This window comes from Amblyraja radiata, chromosome 32, assembly GCF_010909765.2.
Source record: "Amblyraja radiata isolate CabotCenter1 chromosome 32, sAmbRad1.1.pri, whole genome shotgun sequence".
Lineage (NCBI taxonomy): Eukaryota > Metazoa > Chordata > Chondrichthyes > Rajiformes > Rajidae > Amblyraja > Amblyraja radiata.
The window spans coordinates 11,153,152-11,173,663 of NC_045987.1; the positions used below are offsets into that span (position 1 = coordinate 11,153,152).

The 20,512-nt window shown below is 39.6% G+C and overlaps 1 protein-coding gene across 2 annotated transcripts in view; it reads left to right on the plus strand.

The window, feature by feature from the left end:
- nacc2 (NACC family member 2) overlaps positions 1-18,537 on the plus strand; it is a 37,956-nt gene extending 19,419 nt beyond the window's left edge. For both annotated transcript variants that reach the window (XM_033049232.1, XM_033049233.1), the window contains 4 exons: positions 1,414-1,590; positions 7,418-7,523; positions 7,685-7,782; positions 10,661-18,537. In XM_033049232.1, coding sequence (XP_032905123.1) covers positions 1,414-1,590; positions 7,418-7,523; positions 7,685-7,782; positions 10,661-11,154 — 875 coding nt within the window. In that variant the 3' untranslated portion in view covers positions 11,155-18,537. The remainder of the gene's footprint in view (positions 1-1,413; positions 1,591-7,417; positions 7,524-7,684; positions 7,783-10,660) is intronic.
- Positions 18,538-20,512: the final 1,975 nt, after the last annotated feature.

Below are 20,512 nucleotides of genomic sequence, written 5' to 3' on the forward strand. Positions count from 1 at the left end.
TTTCTGCACTTCTGATCTCCTTTTTCAGTTTACTCCTTATGCCCCTGTTAAAGTATTATTCTATTTCAAATTTTTTGTCGAAGGGGGGTCCAGTGGCCGTTTTTTTTGGCGAGCTGCTACGACTATGACAGTCGCCTAAAAATAGCCTAAGTCGGACAGGCCCATATGTTCCCGAAACTCCTCCAGGGATGCACTTATCCCAGCTGCCTGTAACGTGCCCCATGCATCCTTCTTGTTTTTGATCAATGCCTCAATTTCCCGTGTCAGCCAAGCTTCTTTACGTTTGCCTGCTTTGCCCTTCACTCCAACGGGGACGTACGTAGTCTGAGCTTTTGTCAGCACAGTTTTAAAAACATCCCACTTCGCTGATGTTCCTTTCCTCTCAAATAACCTGCTCCAGTCAACTTGAGCGAGACCTTCTCTTATACCCTCAGTTTCCCTTACTCCAATTGAGCATTTTAACACGTGGACCCTCTCTGTCCTTATCCATGACTATCTTAAACCTAATCGAACTGTGGTCACTAGTCCAAAAAGGCCCCTCCACAAACACTTCATTACCTTGCCCATCCCAATTTCCTAATACTAGATCCAGTGTTGCCCTCTCACGTGTGGGGGGCTCTATATTGACATGTTTGGGATTGACTGAGGTGAAAGTAAATGTCTTTATGTAGGGAATTATTGAAACATTCATTGGTAACTTTTTTTGCAGTAAAGCAGTCACAAATTTTACGGAATAAGTATTTGAAGCTAGGGAAGACACAAGCTATGGGAAGGACCTAGAACAAAGATAATTGAAACATAGCTGAATTACATCCTGTGCTATTAACATCTTTTGATCCATCAACATCAGACAGCTTTGCACAACAGTTGATTTCTGTAGCCTTTCAAAACCTCAAATCATTGGCCTAGATTAATTAGCATGTTAAAATATTTACAGTAATTTCTCAAAATTCTTGGTGAATGAATGTGTTCAATGGAATGTGGACTTAAATTACAATATTTTGGCCGACTGGGTTTAATACATTTTTAACATTGTCAGCAAATGTCTCAGCAAGGGTTGCTCAGTCGGATCTTTCCACTTTATTATAATGAAGTTCTTTGTAAATTACAGGATATGTTTCAATGGATCATGAACCTGAGTGCCAGCATCAAACTAAGAAACAGATTTATACCTATGAGTTAGTCACTTTACACATGTAGATTTAACTGCAGATTTTCATGACAACATCTCGAAGAGCTTCAATCACTTTTATTGCACGTTGCTTAAAATTGTTGTATCCTAAGATGATGAAAAATAAACTCGTATCCTCCTAAACAATTCCACGGAGAATAATTTGAATGTCCTATCTGCTGTTGTCATATATTTAACATTGTTGCAGTTTTTATTGTGTAGCTTATTTCTATTTCTTTTAGTACAAGAGAAAGTTGCACAGTTAACAAACCACATGACGGTGGAAAATCGTTCTTGTGTGCTTGTCCGTCGTGATCTGGTTGCACTTCCTGCCAGCCTCATCAGTCAGATTGGTTACAGATGTCACCCCAAGCTGTACTCTGAGGGTGACCCTGGTGAGAAACTAGAACTTGTCTCAGGTAAGCATAATTTAAAACCTTGATTCTTCACTTGTGAAGAAGATACAACGTTCAGTGCATTGTTGAAAAAGTAAGCTGTCATTAGACCAGGCCTCCTGATTAAGTTTGGGGAGAGTCTTTTCAGTAATAATTTGAGCTTTATGTTGTTTGAATCCTGCGTTTTGTTTTTTTTCTTGTTTTTTTTTCCCCTTCTTCTTCTGTTTTGCTTTTACTCTCTGCTTGCCACGCATGGAACTTCTGTGGTACCCGAATGAGGAGAGCCAATAAATTGAAGATCTGAGTGGTGTTTTCAATGTAGTCAAAAGTGGCCTAAGCTGTTCCAAAATGTATCCTGCAATATTTACCTTCCTGTCCCCCACCCCTCCTCCAATGTGAATCCTTCATTTGTACTCTAATGAAGAATGAAATATGTCAATATTGTTCCACTTGAATCCACGCGGACATCCTCAATGACAATGTTGATCGCTTCACTCTACAATCTTTTTTCATTGGCAACCATGCTTGGGCCCCAAGCTTTAGAACTCCTTTCCAAATTCTCTACACTTCTTCCGGTGCAATGGAATTAGAAGCCTGTGTCGCTCTCTTGCAGTGCATGTGTTGATGCTGTTTACTGATAAACACTTTTGATTATTTTATGGGCAAAATTTGTAATGAGTACTCACTCCAATTTAAGGAAATTTCCACCAACAAATTGAACATTGGAAAGATACATAATTTATGGAAAAATATGGATCATGTATAGGGAGAGAAGTTTGACTGAGCTTCATGTTCAGCACAGACATTGTGTGCCGAAGGACCTGTTCCCCTGCTGTACTGTTCTATGTTCTAATGCCTACTTGATTTTAGACAATCTCAGTGCACTTAGATATTTCAATCTATAGAGTGCTGCATAAAAATAGGGCCTTTTAATATACTTTTTACATTTTATGCAGTAGCTGGATTTTATTGTAAAATGACAGCTAGCTAGCACTTAAGGTCAGCAGCTTGAGTACAACATAAATCATCATGCATTTTAGCTGGTTCAAAGGTGCAAGAGCTCAAATATAATGATTTAAAAACTGTTAAATGTTTAATGCCAGTGAGAACTATCATGCTTTATCGGTGATATAGTGGAAGTTATCTATTAAATGTAACACTTAAGTTGAAAAGAGATTTTATTTTCTCATAGAAGTAAACTCGTGAGCACCATGCATTCAGCTGCAGACCAACCATCTTTCCTCTCCTCTTGCCTATTTTCTTTGCATGAATGCTGCATGGTAAAGTTTCTTGCCATAAAAGGGGCTCTACATTTTGGTTGTCTTTTGGCTTCCTCTACCAAAATGAAATTTATGACTTGGTGGTTATGAATGGTGTTAGACAAGCCAGCAGTCTCATAAAGGAAAACCACAATATTTCCATGCAAGACCACAAGATCAATGAGAAAAAAGTGTGTCTAAGGCACATAAGTTGAGGGACATTTCTTGAAATTTTGTATATTTATCAAAAATTTGCAATGAGCTGAGATTATTATTTAAATTACCATTTTGTGTAATCTTGTTTACACTTTTAAAGTGAGTGTTAAGCCTATTAACATCCTTTTGAATAGCAAATCTAATCATAGTGATCTATTTTACATTTATACATAAATATCAAATATGATTCACTCCTTGATGTATCACCATTGCCATCTAAAAGGCTCATTGAGTGGAATGCGCTCTACTTGTTTTGATGGTAGTCGTCCTTTGATCTGAAAATTCCACTTAACCATATAACCATATAACAATTACAGCACGGAAACAGGCCATCTCGACCCTTCTAGTCCGTGCCGAACACATAATCTCCCCTAGTCCCATATACCTGCGCTCAGACCATAACCCTCCATTCTTTTCCCATCCATATAACTATCCAATTTATTTTTAAATGATAAAAACGAACCTGCCTCCACCACCTTCACTGGAAGCTCATTCCACACAGCTACCATTCTCTGAGTAAAGAAGTTCCCCCTCATGTTACCCCTAAACTTCAGTCCCTTAATTCTCAAGTCATGTCCCCTTGTTTGAATCTTCCCTACTCTCAGTGGGAAAAGCTTTTCCACGTCAACTCTGTCTATCCCTCTCATCATTTTAAAAACCTCTATCAAGTCCCCCCTTAACCTTCTGCGCTCCAAAGAATAAAGCCCTAACTTGTTCAACTTAATCAGCAGCTAATCTGCCTTGAGCATCCATTTTTTCCACCTCATCTTGCAATGTCTGCTGAATGTAAAGTACAGGCTTCTCTGACTTACAAAACCCTAATCTCCAAAAGGGTAAGAGGTTTTGGGGGCATCGGAACACAAACTTCCAAGTTGCACACTATCATGTCTTCAACAGCTTGACATTTTTTGACACTGATTCAAAATCTTCACTATTTCTAACAGTGTTTTGGGAGTACCTTCAAATAGCACTGTTATTAATTAAGCTGTGGTGTGCAGGGAATGTTCTTGAGGGTTTTCAGTAAAAGGTGTTGGATCCTGTTGACTGCTTTATGATATTAGACTGTTGGTCATTTAGTGCAATGCTTCACCAGAGCAAACACCAAAATCATTTCTCCCTTACTGTCTGATCCTTCATGCACACTGCTCTTAAGATGGCAGCTTTGAGAAAAGGCCATCATCTATCTATTTCTGGAATATGTTTACACATTCAAGTTAAGGAAAGATGCACAATGGACTTTGTCAAGATTCATTTTGTGCAGTAGCATAACACTGGACTCTTGTGTTCTGTGGAATTTTCAAAGTGAATTTCCATCCGAACTAGAACTGTGCACACTCAACTGAGTATTCACATGGAATATAATGAGAACACTGATTCATTGCTGCCCAATGGGCTATTGATAACATTGAGAATGTACTGGCATATTTACACCTAATGCTTTCCACAGGTGGAATAAAAATATAATTGGTTAAATGTTGGATGTGCTCATTGTGACACCATAAGTGTCTAAGTCATGTTTAACCCACTGTTGTTCATGATGGAAGAAATATCACTTTTCTTTGGCAACCCTATGTATATAAGGAAATTGAATTCAAACTAGCTGTGCACATTATTCAGACTTTTTAAAGGTTACAGTGCCTGATTAACTGTTATGATGCTTCTGATATTATAGACAATAGGTGCAGGAGTAGGCCATTCAATATGATCATGGCTGATCATCCCCAATCAGTACCCCGTTCCTGCGTTCTCCCCATATCCCCTGACTCTGCTATCTTTAAGAGCCCTATCTAGCTCTCTCTTGAAAGTATCCAGAGAACCGACCTCCACCGCCCTCTGAGGCAGAGAATTCTACAACCTCACAACTCTCTGTGAGAAAAAGTGTTTCCTCGTCTCCGTTCTAAATGGCTTACTCCTTATTCTGTGGCCCCTGGTTCTGGACTCCCCCAACATCGGGAGCATGTTTCCTGCCTCTGGTGTGTCCAAACCCTTAACAATCTTATGTTTCAATAAGATTCCCTCTCATCCTTCTAAACTCCAGAGTGTACAAGCCCAGCCCCTCCATTCTCTCAGCATATGACAGTCCTGCCATCCCGGGTATTAACCTTGTAAACCTACGCTGCACTCCCTCAATAGCAAGAATATGCAGTTCGATAGAGCTTTTAAAGATAGCAGAGTCAGGAGATATGATGAGAAGGCAGGAACGGGGTACTGATTGTGGATGATCAGCAATGATCACATTAAATGGCGGTGTTGGTTTGAAGGGCTAAATGGCCTACTCCTGCACCTATTGTCTATTGTCTACTCTAAGTGCAAAATGCAACAAAAAAAAAAGCAGATGCTGATTAGATTAGTGATCAGGACCTTGCCCATGATGAAAGAGTTTTGGGTGGGTGGAGGATGGGCCATATGTTGCTGGTCCACAGAAGAGTGTTTCATTATGCCATGTCCCTACTGCAGGAGTTCAATGCTCTTGTGTGACAAATCCATTCGTATTGCGGGAAGCATCCTGCTAATATTCTGTATCTCTTTGCTCTGGTGAACCACGTAACATCCTTGTTTTCATTTAGAGCAGCAGTCTGTTTGTGAATGACATCTTGCTGCACAGTGTAGATTGTGGTTTACTCATGACAGGTTGATACCTTGCGGCATATTGCCGTTTCTTCAGAGCTTTAAACCATGGTTGTAGCCAGATGTTTAGCTGGGTTAGTGCGAGACTGTGCAGAAACAAATGTGGCATCTGAGCCAGTAAGTGTTGAGTAATGGGAATAACCTGAATCCCCGACGCAATACACATCGCATCCAGGAGGCATTGGTGTCCTTGCTGTGCACAACCATTTGCCAAAGTTTGGACATCTTCCAAACATGCCTTCTTTTTGTGAGGCAAGCCGTAACAGTGAACTATCTTGTGTATTCCCATTTGTCTTTTTGACAGCATTCCAATTGTGGTACCCATCTGAGTACACTTGGGCAGTACATATATTTACAACCCCTCCCACCCCAGATTCCTTGTGCATGCTGCCATGGTTGAAGGCTATTTCCTCATTGTATATCAGTGCTCCTGGTGCTCTTATCCCAGTCACTTTTTGACTGGTTCTTCTATCAGTAGCACTGTGGGTTTCGTGCTCTCCCCACACCCTGTTTACAATACACAGGAAGTCTCCTAGCTTCTGCCTCTGGTGTCAGGATTTAGATATCGCGTTCAGTGAATCTATTGCCCTCCTTTTTCCCTGCCATCTCTAGCTATTTAAATTGGTGGTCATTTTATATTGCTGCTGATGTTTGGTGGCCATGGGAACTGTTCTTTTTATAGGCTAATGGCCTTTTGGCATTGGTATACAGCAAAGGGTCAGGTAGCAATACGCGGAGGTCTTTCAGGAATTAAGCAGGTCTCATCGTGGTATATGTTTCCGGGCATTGACCATGCTGCTGCTGTTTCAAACAATTCCTTGGTGAATTAGATTTTTGTGTGCAGGGTACTGGAATGGATATTATCTCTGGATACAATTGCAGTGTAGCATACCAGAAAAGTTGCAATACTAGCAACTTTGGCAAGCAAGAGTTTTAAACCATGGTGTATCAGCAATGTCATTTACAAGGTTTGTTTACTTAAAAGAAATTAGTTTAGTGATGCAGCGTGGAAACAGGCCCTTCGGCCCATCGAGTCCGCACCAACCAGTGATCCTCGCACACTAACACTATCCTACACACACACACTGGGAACAATTTACACTTGTACCAAGCCAATTAACCCACAAGCCTGTACGTCTTTGGAGTGTGGTAGGAAACGGAAGATCGTGGAGAAAAGAACCCGATTCTCCGGTGCTGCTAGCGTTGTTAGGCAGCAACTCTACCACTGTGCCACCGTGCAGCCCTATTCATTTAGGGTAAAATTAGTTCTTTAGGTTTGACATAGCTGTTGAAGAAAAGACTAATTGCAAACAGAATATTTAAACTCAAATAAGCAGATGTCATGAACACGTGCTTGCGCACTGCACGAATCAGCAACTTTATCCGCACTTGCAAATGAGGCTTCCTGAAAAAAGATAAGAATTGTGATTTTAATAATGGTTTTGTTCTCTAAAAATCTTTTCCAATCTGTTCTGGTACCTTAATTTCATATTTATTTAAATGCTTCCCTCTTGTAGTTATGCGGACTGTGGTATGTTATCTTTCTTTGGTTGTAGATTACAAGGTACTTAAATACGAGTACCCCAGCCCTTGATAAAGAAAGGAGCTTTTGTTCACTTGAAGTAATTATTTCTCCTGCGGAATTCTCGAGCCTTGCAATTGAATAGAATATTGTCTCTATCACTTATTTCTGGAACCATTCAAGAACAATGCAGGGGACTTAGTTTAATGTGTTTGTCCATTGGCAGGTTCTGCAGTTTATATCACCCGGGGTCAAGTGATGAACTGTCACCTCTGCGCTGGGGTCAAACACAAGGTGCTCCTTCGCCGCCTGCTTGCCTCATTCTTTGATCGGTGAGTAACAGAATCACAACCATGCTATGTACCTTAAATTTGCCACCAATTTAAACCATATTACATGGTGATTTGCTATAAATATCTTTTTTTTTTGTTTTCTTAGCCAACAAACTCTTAGTTCCGGTAAGGTTAATGAGATGGTTTTCATTATTTTTCAGCAACACATTGGCAAATAGCTGTGGCACTGGGATCCGTTCCTCCACCAGTGACCCTAGTAGAAAGCCTTTGGATAGCAGGGTCTTGAATGCAGTAAAACGTGAGTTGTAATCGGTTGATTCATTCTTGCCATGAACATGCTAGAAGCTGTGGGATAATCCAAGTGACTTTATGTAGTTTTTACATTAAGATTTTGTTGAAAAGGACCAGTTGAGTGATTGGTTATATGTGGTTTCCGCACCTCTAATTACTCTTAAAAGATATATTTTCACATAGAAAATTGACCCAGAGCTCTTCAGTATGAATGCAACTGATGAGGCAAAAATTGAGAGATCAGATGGAAAGATTGAAGGAGTTAACCAAAATTGGGCTTTGTGGAAATACTTGGAGAAGGAGGTGGAAATGAAGAGGAGTTTAAATTGGGAAATTTAAAATCTGGGATTTGTGTTGTTATTGGCATTCTCCCAGTTAGTGGGGTAAGTACAAGAGAATACTGAAGGAGCCAGGGTCGGAAGGAGAATTCAGAGAAAACAATACTGAAGAAAGTTGCCGGGGGGGGGGGGGGGGGGTTAAAACCGGGAGAGGTATATACATTATCTTTCAAAATATTTGATGTATGGGAAATGAAGAATCTGATGATGGCTCTGAGAATAATCTGAATGGAGCTGTGTCTTGCATGCTCATCAATTGAAATTATCAACAATAGGATTTAAAGTATTAGAGTCATACTGCAAGCAAACAGGCCCTTTAGCTGAACTTACTTATGACAACCAAGTTGCCCCGTTTACCCATATCCTATCTACCTACCTGCATTTGGTTCATATCCCACTAAACCTTTCCAATCCTGTATCAGTCCAATTGTCTTTTAAATGTTCTTATTGCACCTGCCTCCACTACCTCCTCTGGCATCTCATTCCATTTACCCACCATCCTCTGAGTGAAAAAGTTGTCCCTCTGGTTCCTATTAAATCTTTCCCCTCTCACCTTAAATCTATATCCTCTGATTCGTGATTCCCCTACTCTGGATAAAAGATAATGTGCATTCATCTAATCTACTCCCCTCATGTGTTTACACACCACTATAAGATTACTCCTCAGCCTCCTGCGCACAAAAGAATATAGTCCTAGCCTATCAATAGCTCAGACCCTCCAGTCCTGGCAACATCCTTGTATATCTTCTCTGCATTCTTTCCAATTTAACAACATCCTTCCAATAGCAGGTGACCAAAACTGAACACAATACTTCAAGTGTGGCCTCACCAATGTCTTGTGCAACTGTAACATAACATCCCAACTTCTATACATTAAAGAATTCAATTAGCTCTCAAACATTTTTGTGAGAGCTCTAATGTGTATGATTAACTTGTATTGAACGTGCATCATTGCTGAATAGTGCATGCGTGGGACATTTTTTAAATTTAGTACATAAAATCAGAAACCTATTGTGGCTGTGTATCACCATATCCAAAGCCAGGTGGAAGCAAGAGATGTAATGCTGAGGCTAGCTTAAGCGCTGCCAGGCCGCATTTGGAGTACTGTGAGCGTATTTGGGCCCAATCTCTGAGGAAGGATGTGTTGGCTCTGGAGAGGGTCTACAGGAGGTTTACAAGAATGATTCCAGGAATGAATGGGTTAACATATGATGAGCGCTTGACAGCACTGGGCCTCTACTTGCTGGAGTTTAGAAGGTTGAGGGGCGGCCTCATTGAAATTTACAGAATAATGAAATAGAGTGGATGTGGAAAGGATGTTTCCAATAGTGGGAGAATCTCGGACCAGAGGTCGTAGCCTCTGAATTAAAGGGTGCTCTTTTAGAAAGGAGGTGAGGAGGAACATCTTAGTCAGAAGGTAGTTAATCTGTGGAACTCATTGCCACAGAGGATATTTTCAGTGGATATTTTTAAGGTATGGATAGACAATATCTTAATCAGAACGGTGTCAAGCGTTATGGGCAGAAGGCAGGAAAATTGAATTAGGAGGCAAAGATCAGCCATCATTGTAGACTCGATGGGCCGAATGGCCTAGTTCTACTCCTATAACTTGTGAACTTGTGAATGAAAGTATTAGATTGACCAAAGGGAAGAAACCAGATTTGTTTTAAATAAACTAGAACTTTGAGTACAAAAGGGGAATAGATGGAGAAGTCCCTGTCATGTCCAGACTACAATTAGAAAGCTCTCTGTCTTCAACGTTTCAATGTCTAATGTTTGAATCCTTGATTTTCGTCACTACTAGTTGTTAGAGCTGGTGCCCATGGTGTGTTATTGTTTTGCATGGAGATTCAGCGCAGATATAGGGACTGTCACCTCATTATAAATTTATCAAAATATATATTGTAACCCAACAGTGTATTGGAGAACCCAGATTTTCATAAACTGATTTTGAGAATCTCAGCTTGTCATTACAGCTAAGAAATGGAACTGAAGAGTTTGAAGCTGAGGGGCAAACTGGACAATACCCCTTCAGTGTGATGTTGTCTAGAAATGGAGATATGATTTTAACAAATGCCTTTAACCTTGGTTGACATTTGATTTTAATCTAGCCAGAAGTTCACTTCACAGAATAATACAACCTGATTTACAAATTTAGTTCACCTGTTTGAATGAAATGGCTGTGGAATGAATTAGTCGAACAATACCATTGTGTAGTTTGGGAATACAGATGCAGTCTTATGATCCCGATATAGATTTTCATGTATTGGAAGACTATCTTGTGACTCAATAGAGCTCATTATCAACCATTAAGTGCTCATTTTTCTGAGGTACTGTAGTATGGGTTCAGAGCTTTCAAACAAGGGAATTCTGCATTTAAAATAATTTTACGCTTCCAAAATGTTAAATTTCTTCCTGTATAGTTATTTTTGAATCATGAAAGCTTTGATGTTTTGAATTTAGAACCTGCTTATTCCTTGCTCGGCACACTCTTTTAGTGGGTAATATTTTACACATTGATTACCTTTTCTTCTCCTGTTTTGACAGTATATTGCCAGAACTTTGCTCCCAATTTCAAAGAAAGCGAGATGAATGTGATTGCTGCTGACATGTGCACTAATGCTCGACGGGTTCGCAAGCGCTGGCTGCCCAAGATTAAATCGATGCTGCCTGACGGGGTGGAGGTGTACCGCACTGTGATCGGAGATGCAGGTGGCGGAGACAGTTTGGACCCTGGGCTGTATGGAACTGGGTTGGCATTTGAGCAAAATGGTCAAGCTGAGAAGCGTAGCGATCCTGGGACTGTACTCGGAGAAAGAACAAACCCTGCAAGCATAGACGTGGAGTCCCCCAGCTCCAACCAGTCGTGTGAACAGAATGAAATCGTAGAGTCGGTAATAAGAGAAGCGGCTGGCACTAATAATTTGGCTCCCGACACGCCCAACACGGGCGCCACTTTTGATCAAGATGAAGCTTCCTCCAATAATAGATCTGAAACAGCCATGCGGAAACTGGATGGAACATATGCAGGGACCTTGTGAAGATTTCCACTGCCAAAAGAAAACGCATCATGGTAATTGAAATGGCTTGCATGCATACTAACCCTCTCAACATTTGGCAGTGTTATTAAGCCACTGACCTGTACCTGTTGCCTGAAGACATGACTTTTATCCAATCTGTATACAAATTGCCATGAAGGAATGAAGACGCCTTTTTAACAGTGAAATAGATGTTTCTAATTCGACTTGTCTTGCCGGGGCGACGTCAGAGTTTGTATTCTCTCCCCATCAAATGTCACAATTAAGAAGCAGCCAGGTGGCTTGAAAGTTACCATTGATGCTGGTATATGTAGCCCTGGTCATTTTAGCACTGTTGGTCCATTAACAGACTCTTAAATGGAACTGACCTTCTAAAAACACACTAACTGTGATGGGATTGAAAAGTAGAATTTAAAATAAAATTATGTCCTCATCGACGTCTCAATATCTGCTCTCCTCTCAAACCATGACGACCGTGGTTACTACTGAGTGTGCACTAGTTTATCTAGTTGAAGATCAATATTTAGCATAATCTGACTGATTATATTTTTTTCAGACACTTGCATATAAATATGTAACTATAAGTGATGCTATAAGAAGAATGATTGACTGAATGACTTTGGGCTCGGAAGGAGTTTTGAAGATTTCCATTGATGCCGACTGGTAACATTTTGAGCATTTTACCCTGTCAGAGGGCAGGGGTTCCAGGATCCCAGGTTGGGTGTTAATCCTTCACTCATTCCTTGAAGTCAGGTGGTACTGCTGTTGGGCTGGACTAAGGCGTGATGGGCAAGACGTCCAAGCAAAACCTTAAAATAAACATAAAGGTTTAAGTTGTGCAAGGGGTTTGCATGATGTGACGAGATTGAACATTGATCATGCTTAAGACATAGATTGTCATAAAATGTTACTTAGATTGTATACATGCAGAAACATGTGCCTTAGACATTTGATTTACTCTTCCAAGAAAGAATCCCATCATATTTTGCTGATTGTTTTGTTAATTGTAAAGAGCACCCATAGTATTTAATTGACAACAGTATTTATGTATAAATACATATTTGTTCACTGGTGTGTGAATTTTCCCAATAGTTCCTCTTTTTGTTTAAGCAACTTTGGCACAAACCATGCCATTAATATGACTGTTGGCTAAATGCACTTCGTGGAAAGTATTTTTGTTTTTCTAATGAAACTGACCATTCCCCTAACACAAGAATGCAGAAGTGCCATTTGAAAGTTTGGCTCCTTGACCCTTTCAACTTGAATATTTTGGCTTACACTGTTCTGATGCACTTTATTGTACTTGTTATGTTATCAAAGATTCTCAGCAAGCAAGCATCTTCTAAAATTGTTGACTTTTCCTCGCCCCCCTTTTTTTGAAGATTAATTGTTCATTTTTGCTTACATTACTAAAACAAGATCTCAATGTAATTTCTTTGCGAGGGTGATGGCAATGATGTCATTGCCCGAACACTCTCCAGAATGCTGATTTTCCTGCTTGTGGTTCATTGATATATATTTAACATTCTCCTTCCGACAGATTCGTGTGGTTAGATTACTGAATAAAGTCCTGGGGCAGTCCAGTATATTTTCTTACCTTTGTTCCTTTCCAGTAAAAGACCAATAATAGTTTACTGGATATAATCATTTATTACTTTCTTTAAAAGCTAAACGTAATGCTCTCGGGTAACTTGAGTGTTGTGCGATATATCTTAATTTACACTTTTGTTCACAGGATAGATGGTTAGCTGCTCCAAAAATACCTTGCCCCCCTTTTGAGGGGAAGGACTGGCTACCATTATTCATTCTCCCTTTGAACCTGGCAGAATATGCTGCAACTTCCATTTCTTTCCCTCTTGAGTTCAAAAGATTGAAAACCTATGTCCTTCCTGCTGTATTGCCCCAAATCTGGGAGATTATGCGAACCGATCATGTGTTCTGCCGTTCAACTTTCAAAATGACACACCATTTCTGCTTGTGATAGACACTTGTGCACTATGGGTTTGGAGATGGTTAATATAGGGCTGAACTCAAGGAACTGTTAGAAGGGCCCGATGATTCCATTTGAGTTTTTCCAGTTTGGGGGGTAAACAATGCAACTGCTCTCAATACTGAACAGAACGCAAAATACTGAAGTACAGGTGCCCACCATAAAGAATATAAATGCCCACCACACCTGCCTGTAGTGGCTGTTTATATTCTTTATGGCAAGCGTCTGTCCATTCCATCCACAGATGCTGTCTGACCTGCTGAGTTCCTCCAGCACTTTGTGTTTTGCTCAGGCATCCAGCGTCTGCAGTTCCTTGTCTCTTCTCCCCTCAATACCATTGCTACGTGCCCTTTTCATTTCGGCAAGAGCACACGAGTGTGAGCAAGTCGCATTTAGTCTTTCCAGCAATTAAGATAATTTTTCTGCCAGGTTGGATTTAATGGTCAACTGGCATATTGGTTTTGGAAAAAAACCCTTTGTATATTTAAACCAGGAAGGTCTCAAAACATCTATACCACAGTGGAACATTTCATCTTAGGTCGGCATGGACAAGCTGGCTGAAGAGCTTTGTTCCACGCTCAATGACTTTATGACTTGTGATCACATGCCTCACCTCGTCTTCCTGCCCATCAATGCACTGATGTTAATGATGGCAATTGCTTTTATGGAATACTGGTCCAATTCTAATAAAGTGCTGGTGCAACTCATTTCTTTGACTCGCAGGGTGGAAGGGGGGGCCCCTTCCACCCTGCTCTTCTATGTTCTACTCACTATCTTGCGGGCAAACTTGCCATAATCCCAGCATGGCAAAGGCATGTTTCATACTGAATTGCTGACCTTGAACTACATTGTCCAGCACAATATCAAGCCTTCAACTTAGTAGAGTAAAAATGATAAACCTCCCATTTAAAAAAAAAAGGACAAATGATGGAGCAACACTGTTAGAAATATAACCGAATATACACTAACATCTAAAAAAGTAAATGTTATGCTTTATCCTTTGATCTTGCAGTTAAAGTACATCAGTTCAATGGAACAGCAGAGACAGCGGGATTATAGTCTTTGGTGTAGGATTCAAGAACTACAGAGTAGGTGCTTTCCAAAGATGATATGAACCCCATATTGCAGTGTTGCACACTACCCTTTTTATTTCAACCATTGGATCAACAAGGCACCTTCATATATAAAGGAGATAATTTCTGAAAAATACATAAATCATTGAAGTCAGTAGATTCTATCTTCATGGCTACCCTGTTCTTGAAGATGGTTTCAGGATTAATAATCGGATTCACTGGGGGGAAATATTCTGATAAGACATGCTTTTGTTAAAAGATAATCCTCCTATTTTGGCCTGAGGGAAGCAATCTTGCATCGCGTTTTGATTTCACCAAGCGCCCTGCCTTACCAAATGGAGGATGTATGCAACCCAATGGTTTGGAAGCACTCCAAGAAATTTCCTGTGCCCAAAAGCTTTAAGTTAAACGGTGCTTTGCAATGTTGGGCCTGAATGGATCAAATGACAAATAGTTAAAAATACAACTCTAAAATGACAAAATAAGAATAACTTGGTGAGCATGAATTATGGCGTAGGATGTTAAAATTATCAATATAACAAAATATAATTTGTGGTATTGTAGTAGTTCTGGTACTTATGCTGAAATGGATGTTAACTACTAGATTTTCCAGCTGGTATTTGGAAGTAGTATTAACTCAATGAAGATGAAAAACACTCAATTAAAATGGAATAACTGCAGCTCAAAATTTTGCAACTCAAGGTTTGATGTGAGGGTATTTGAATCCTCGAATGTAGGAAACCTAATTTTTAACAAATTATTCTTCAGTTAACTGCAGAACATCATTAAAATTGCACTAAACTACAGTGATCAGGGATGAAAATGAAAACTGAACGGCTTCAAATTCCTGGCATTAAATACCAGGAATGAAATGGTGCAGTGGGTGATGGAGGGGAGAGGAGGAGAATGAAGGAGCTAGAAGGGACATCTGATGGACTCTGCCAAAAGATTTTTAAAAATGTAATTGTGCATCAGCCTCATTAACTTTTTCTAACTGCACTATTTCTAGACCATTAACGCAGCTGTCAGGAACCTATTGAGAGATTTGCTGATTCAAACATTCACACGATTGAAAAAAAAATGTCCCTCTTAGTTTTCTGAAATCACCAGTAGAATTTCACAAGTCTGATTCAGTAGAGAGGTATTTTCACATGCTGTGAAAAAAGGGTGCTTTTTCTGCATGCACTTGTGAAGCATGTGAGCCAACTAATATTTTTAATACAAAGCTTTATCAAGTTTCACATACTAGTTCGTCTGAAGAGGTTCAATGTTGTACTCATTTTTAAGCTTTTTTTTTTGCTGTACAGTTTTGTTTAAAAGATGTAATCCACAGACGATAACATTTATGAAATCACTAAATTTATAATCCATGTTACCTAAGAACTGAACTTTGCAGGTAGGATGTTTTGGGTGACGTTAATCAATAAAGTCCTGGTCTGTTTCCTGCACCTCAACAAATCCCATTTTGGAACCATTTCATTCCTACAAACAGTTGGGAGCAGCAGGGCAGCACAGTGTAGAGCTGCTGCCTCACAGCGTTGGAGACCTGCATCCGATCTTAATCCCGGGCGCTGTCTGTGGAGTTCTCCATGTTCCCCTTGACCATGAGAGTTTTCTCCAGGTGCTCTTGTTTCTCCCACATTTCAAAGACATGCAGGTTTGAATGGTTAATTGGCCTCTGTAAAATTGTCCCTTGTGTAGGGACAAGATGAGAAAATGGGATAACAGACCTAGGGCAAATGGGCATTGTGGACATGGGCCAAAGGGCCTGTTTCCATGCTGGATCTCCAAACTAAACATCTAGCCGCATTGACTAATGTGTTGACAAATCATTTCACTTGGCATCAAGAAACTCTAGTCACAATCCTTTTTTTAATTTTGAAATTACTGTTTATATTTCCAACAAACTGTAATGGGATCTTTTAAAATACTAATCTTCCCAAATGGGCCTGGTTCCTAGTCAATGGAATTCTTTATGGTGGGCATTGGCAGGCAGCACACTCTTCATTTAGCTTTCAACACACCACCAATGTGTGAAACACACCCTTTGTGATTGTACTTCTATTTTATTTTAAAGGTACAAGGAACAGATGCTTCTGCCTTTGGGAATCTCAAATATTACTTATTTGAAAGCTTGTGTATTTTAAATGTACTGTAGATTTATGAAGATAATTGTCCCATGTCTGCAATGCTGGTTTAGGGGATTTGTCAAGTTGTTACAAGAATTACATTGTCTTTGTGTTGACGCTTGAAATTGGAACCCTGAACCTATTCAATGTGTTTTTCAAATACATCTGACAGGGAAGCTTCCAAGGTAGGAATAAAGTGAAGAAATCTCTAGATCTGCTGAGTGAACAGAACTTGGTCTGGTTAGCAGGACTTATGATGTGAAATCCAGCCACTTCGAGTTAAAGATACTGTTAATGTTAAAAGACACAAAGTGTTGGAGTAATTCAGCGGAACAGGCAGCATCTCTGGAGAATGTAGATAGGCGATGTTTTGGGTCGTGGCCCTTCCTTTCCCGACCAGAAACATCACCTATCCAGAGATGCTATCGGACTTGCTGAGTTACTCCAGCACTTTGTATCTTTTTTGGTAAACCAACACCAGCAGTTCTTTATGCCTACCGTTAACGTTGTGTTGGTTTGCTGTTGAATTGGGTTATTTTTCTCTCCCTTTAACCTGCTCTGGGCAGCTGGCGTCTTCTGGCACAGCTGTTGTGTGAAACTGAGTATCATAAGCATGTTCCCACCAGCATCTATTGATTGCTGAAGAGAGTTAGCAGGTATCCCCACTAATCATTAACTCTGTGCTTCCTCGCTCACCCAGCTACACAATCCAACTCTACATTTACGATCGAGAGAGCAATTGAGCACAAATCAAACTATCCTTGCCGTAGTTCAGTATTCCACCATAAAGAATTGAGAAACTGCTTTATATAGAATGAGAACAACTTTAAGAATTGGAGAGTATTAATTTCAAAATCCTTGGAAGGTGTGAGGACGAGAAAAAAAATGTTGCAAGCATGTTTTTATTTAATATGAAGTTGGTGTTTAAACATTGACATCAGTCACACCTCCTCCAAACAAAACAGTTCATTTATTTTAATAACTGCTTATGAACTGAAAAATGCTCAGTCCTTGTGCAGTCAGATCTTATCAAAATGAGATTAATTTAACTCCACAGCAATCGGCTGACTGCAATTTATATCAGAACTGCATTTTTGGCTCAAATACGTTTGTATAAAAAGTGTTCATCACATTAGCAAAAATACAATATCTTTTTTGTCCAGTCTCAAGAAGGGTTCCAATCTGATACATTGACTGTCCATTCCCTTCACAAATGCTGCTTGACCTGCTGAGTTCATTCAGCACTTTGTGTTTTGCTCTAGATTCCAGTATCTGCAGTTTTTGTTTAGAAAAGGTTCATAAACTGCATAAATGGATCACCACTTCATGATCTTTGAGATATCTTATATTGATCTTTTTTCAACGGACTTTGACCCAAAAGCTCTTCCCTGCCCCCTCAGTGTAATTTCTAACTGAGCAAAGCAACAAGAAAATGCTCAAATGGAGTATTTAGATGTGGGGTAGCAACAAGGTCACACTCTATTGTAACTTTTGACACCCTCCAATGCAGTACTGACGGACTATTGAAGTATTGAAGAGGCATCTAGCCAAACTCTCTAACTTGATTTAACGTTCTGAAAGACTTTGCCATGAGGAGCTTCAGGATTCCCTGAGAAAGAAATTCTGTTTATATTTTATGCTACAGAATGGAAGATTGTTTGATTTTGAGGGAACTTTGTCTGTCTTGTAATATTTTCAAAGCATTCATGCTGGTTTGTTTTCATTTTGCTTGCCCTACCTCTTTCAAGTTTGTGAAGCAGATCTATCAAAACCTAACACTGCAACTTTAATAGCAACATAATTGGAGAAACCTTTCGGCACCAAAGCAAACAATAAGGCCTCACGCTTGTTTAAACTAACATATCAGGATGGAAGAAATGTTGTATGTTTCTGTATGCTTCTTTGATTAAAACTGGGAAAGTGTTCATTGTGAAAAAAATAATTTAAGAGATTGCCTGACCTGCAGCGGGTTTGTAAAAATTAATTATTTTTAAATTACACTGTAAAATGTCTGAGCCATTTCAACGCATTTGCACCTTTAAGTTCGAGGAAAGATTGTATAGATAGAGCTGCCTTACTGAAAATGGCACTGTTGGGACTGTTTCTCCAGCAAGATGACTGTTAAATTCTGGGACTGTTTCTAGATTTGGCCAAGATTTAACGTGTTCAATAAAAGTAACACACTTGAACTGTTTTTGTGTCTACTGTCATGGTCTGTTTTATTCAATCTTTATAGCTTCAGTATGATATTTTGTTATACATTGCTGGCTGAATTTGTGGGAAAGATAATCTTGATCCATGCAGTGTCATTTGGGGTTTTTTTGGAGATAGTTTTGAAAAGGTTGGGCACTATTAAATGTATTTTCATCAAACGTTAAAACTGACCAAAGTGTTGATGCACAAGTGATCGTGTATCAGTCCTAGAACTGTCATCGGTGAATCACAAAGCGAAGTACATGCCACAGACGTGGGTGGAATCAAGACTGATGTTCGATTGCAATGTTATGTGTTGAACTGATGGAGATGGAATGAGACTTGAGACTAAATCCCTGCTTACATTCAAGTGGACCTCGGAGATTCCAGGGAAATTGAAGTGGTGGAAAATTCTTCACATCTCTGAGTATGTGTATACAGTTATTAACCCAGAATTGGGGAATCAAGGGCGAGAGGGTGTAGATTTAATGCAAGAGGAGAAAGATTTAAGCCTGAGAGGCAATCTTTTCCATACAAACGGTGATAAGTACATGAAACGAGTTGCCAGGGGAATTGTTTGAGGCAGGTTTGATAAAATTTATAAAACAGACCAGGTACATGGGTAGTGTTGAAGAAAACGTTAAAACACAACACGAAGATTGGTTAAGCCAATCAATACTTTATTTAAGAATGCCAAATACAGTGATCTATACCGTGAGCAATCTAGGAGTGCTCAACGAACAAAGATTTATCTACTGAGAAACACATTTTTCCTTTGATGTTTTGTTTATTGCAGAAGACACTTTAGAACTTTTCCTTCTTCCAAATGGTCTTTTAACAAATATACATCATGCACCTCTGAAATACACAGCAGAATAAACACAGCCCAATTCCACACCATTACGTATAAGCAAATGTCCTGTTACCCTTTCGACCTTATTTTATTGTTTTACGATTGCCATTTGTCCTTTGACAACAGAGAAGAGAATGTGACTAAAGTAGACTGCATTGAGTGTCAGTTACATATGCTCGGTTTCAACCTTCTTTAAAGCACAGAATTATTATAACACATGTAGAGAACTTTAAACATTTTTAAGCTCTCTACCTATCCCTATCCCTTGCTGTCTTCTTGAAGCGTTGCGATTTATAAAGATAAATCACAACAATAGGTAAGGTTAAAGGACTATGGGTCAATTACAGGCAAATGGGCATCATAGATAAGGTGGACTAAAGGGCCTGCTGTATGTCTCTTTGACTCCAATGATTGATTTGATCATTTCACATTTAGAGATTCTGATCAATGCAGATTAGCCACAAGGTGTCTCTGGGACTCTTCGCACAGCAATTTGCTTTGTAAGGCTGGAATGTAATCAGGCAAAATTTGACCCCAACCCACATGAAATATACAGACCAATAACTTGAACGTAATTCAATGATCATAGCAGGAAAGTTGAGGTCATAAAAGATAACGCATTGTTGGAGTTCCTTTCCGCCTTATCATTCAGCATGATAAACCAGAAACAGGTCATTTATAACATTTCCATTTAAGAAGAGATATTTAATCTCTGAATTTGGGGTGCTTTTTAAACTTCATAATTTTTATGAATATTGTACTGTCGAATAATGGAGTCGGTTCACCACCAATTCTACGCAGGATACAAAAAACCGCACTGTAGTTGAAATGTTAACGTCTCCGTCTCTCTCTCCTTAGATGCCTTGCCTTCCAAGCATTTTGTATTTCAGATCCCAACACATTCTGCTTGCCTTCTTGAAAGTTGCAATGGTCCGCCTGTATGTGGTGCAGCGGTCTCAATCAAGTTAAGTAACCATACTGTTGTGAGTGAATGTTTGTTCTTTAAATGGACAGCTTGCTGAGTAAATTCAATGTTTGTTGCAAGTTATCCACCCTGTCCCATCGCCACCGCCTGGCAAAGTGTTCACAACTACTGTTTCACATAATGGGTGAATGGAATGCG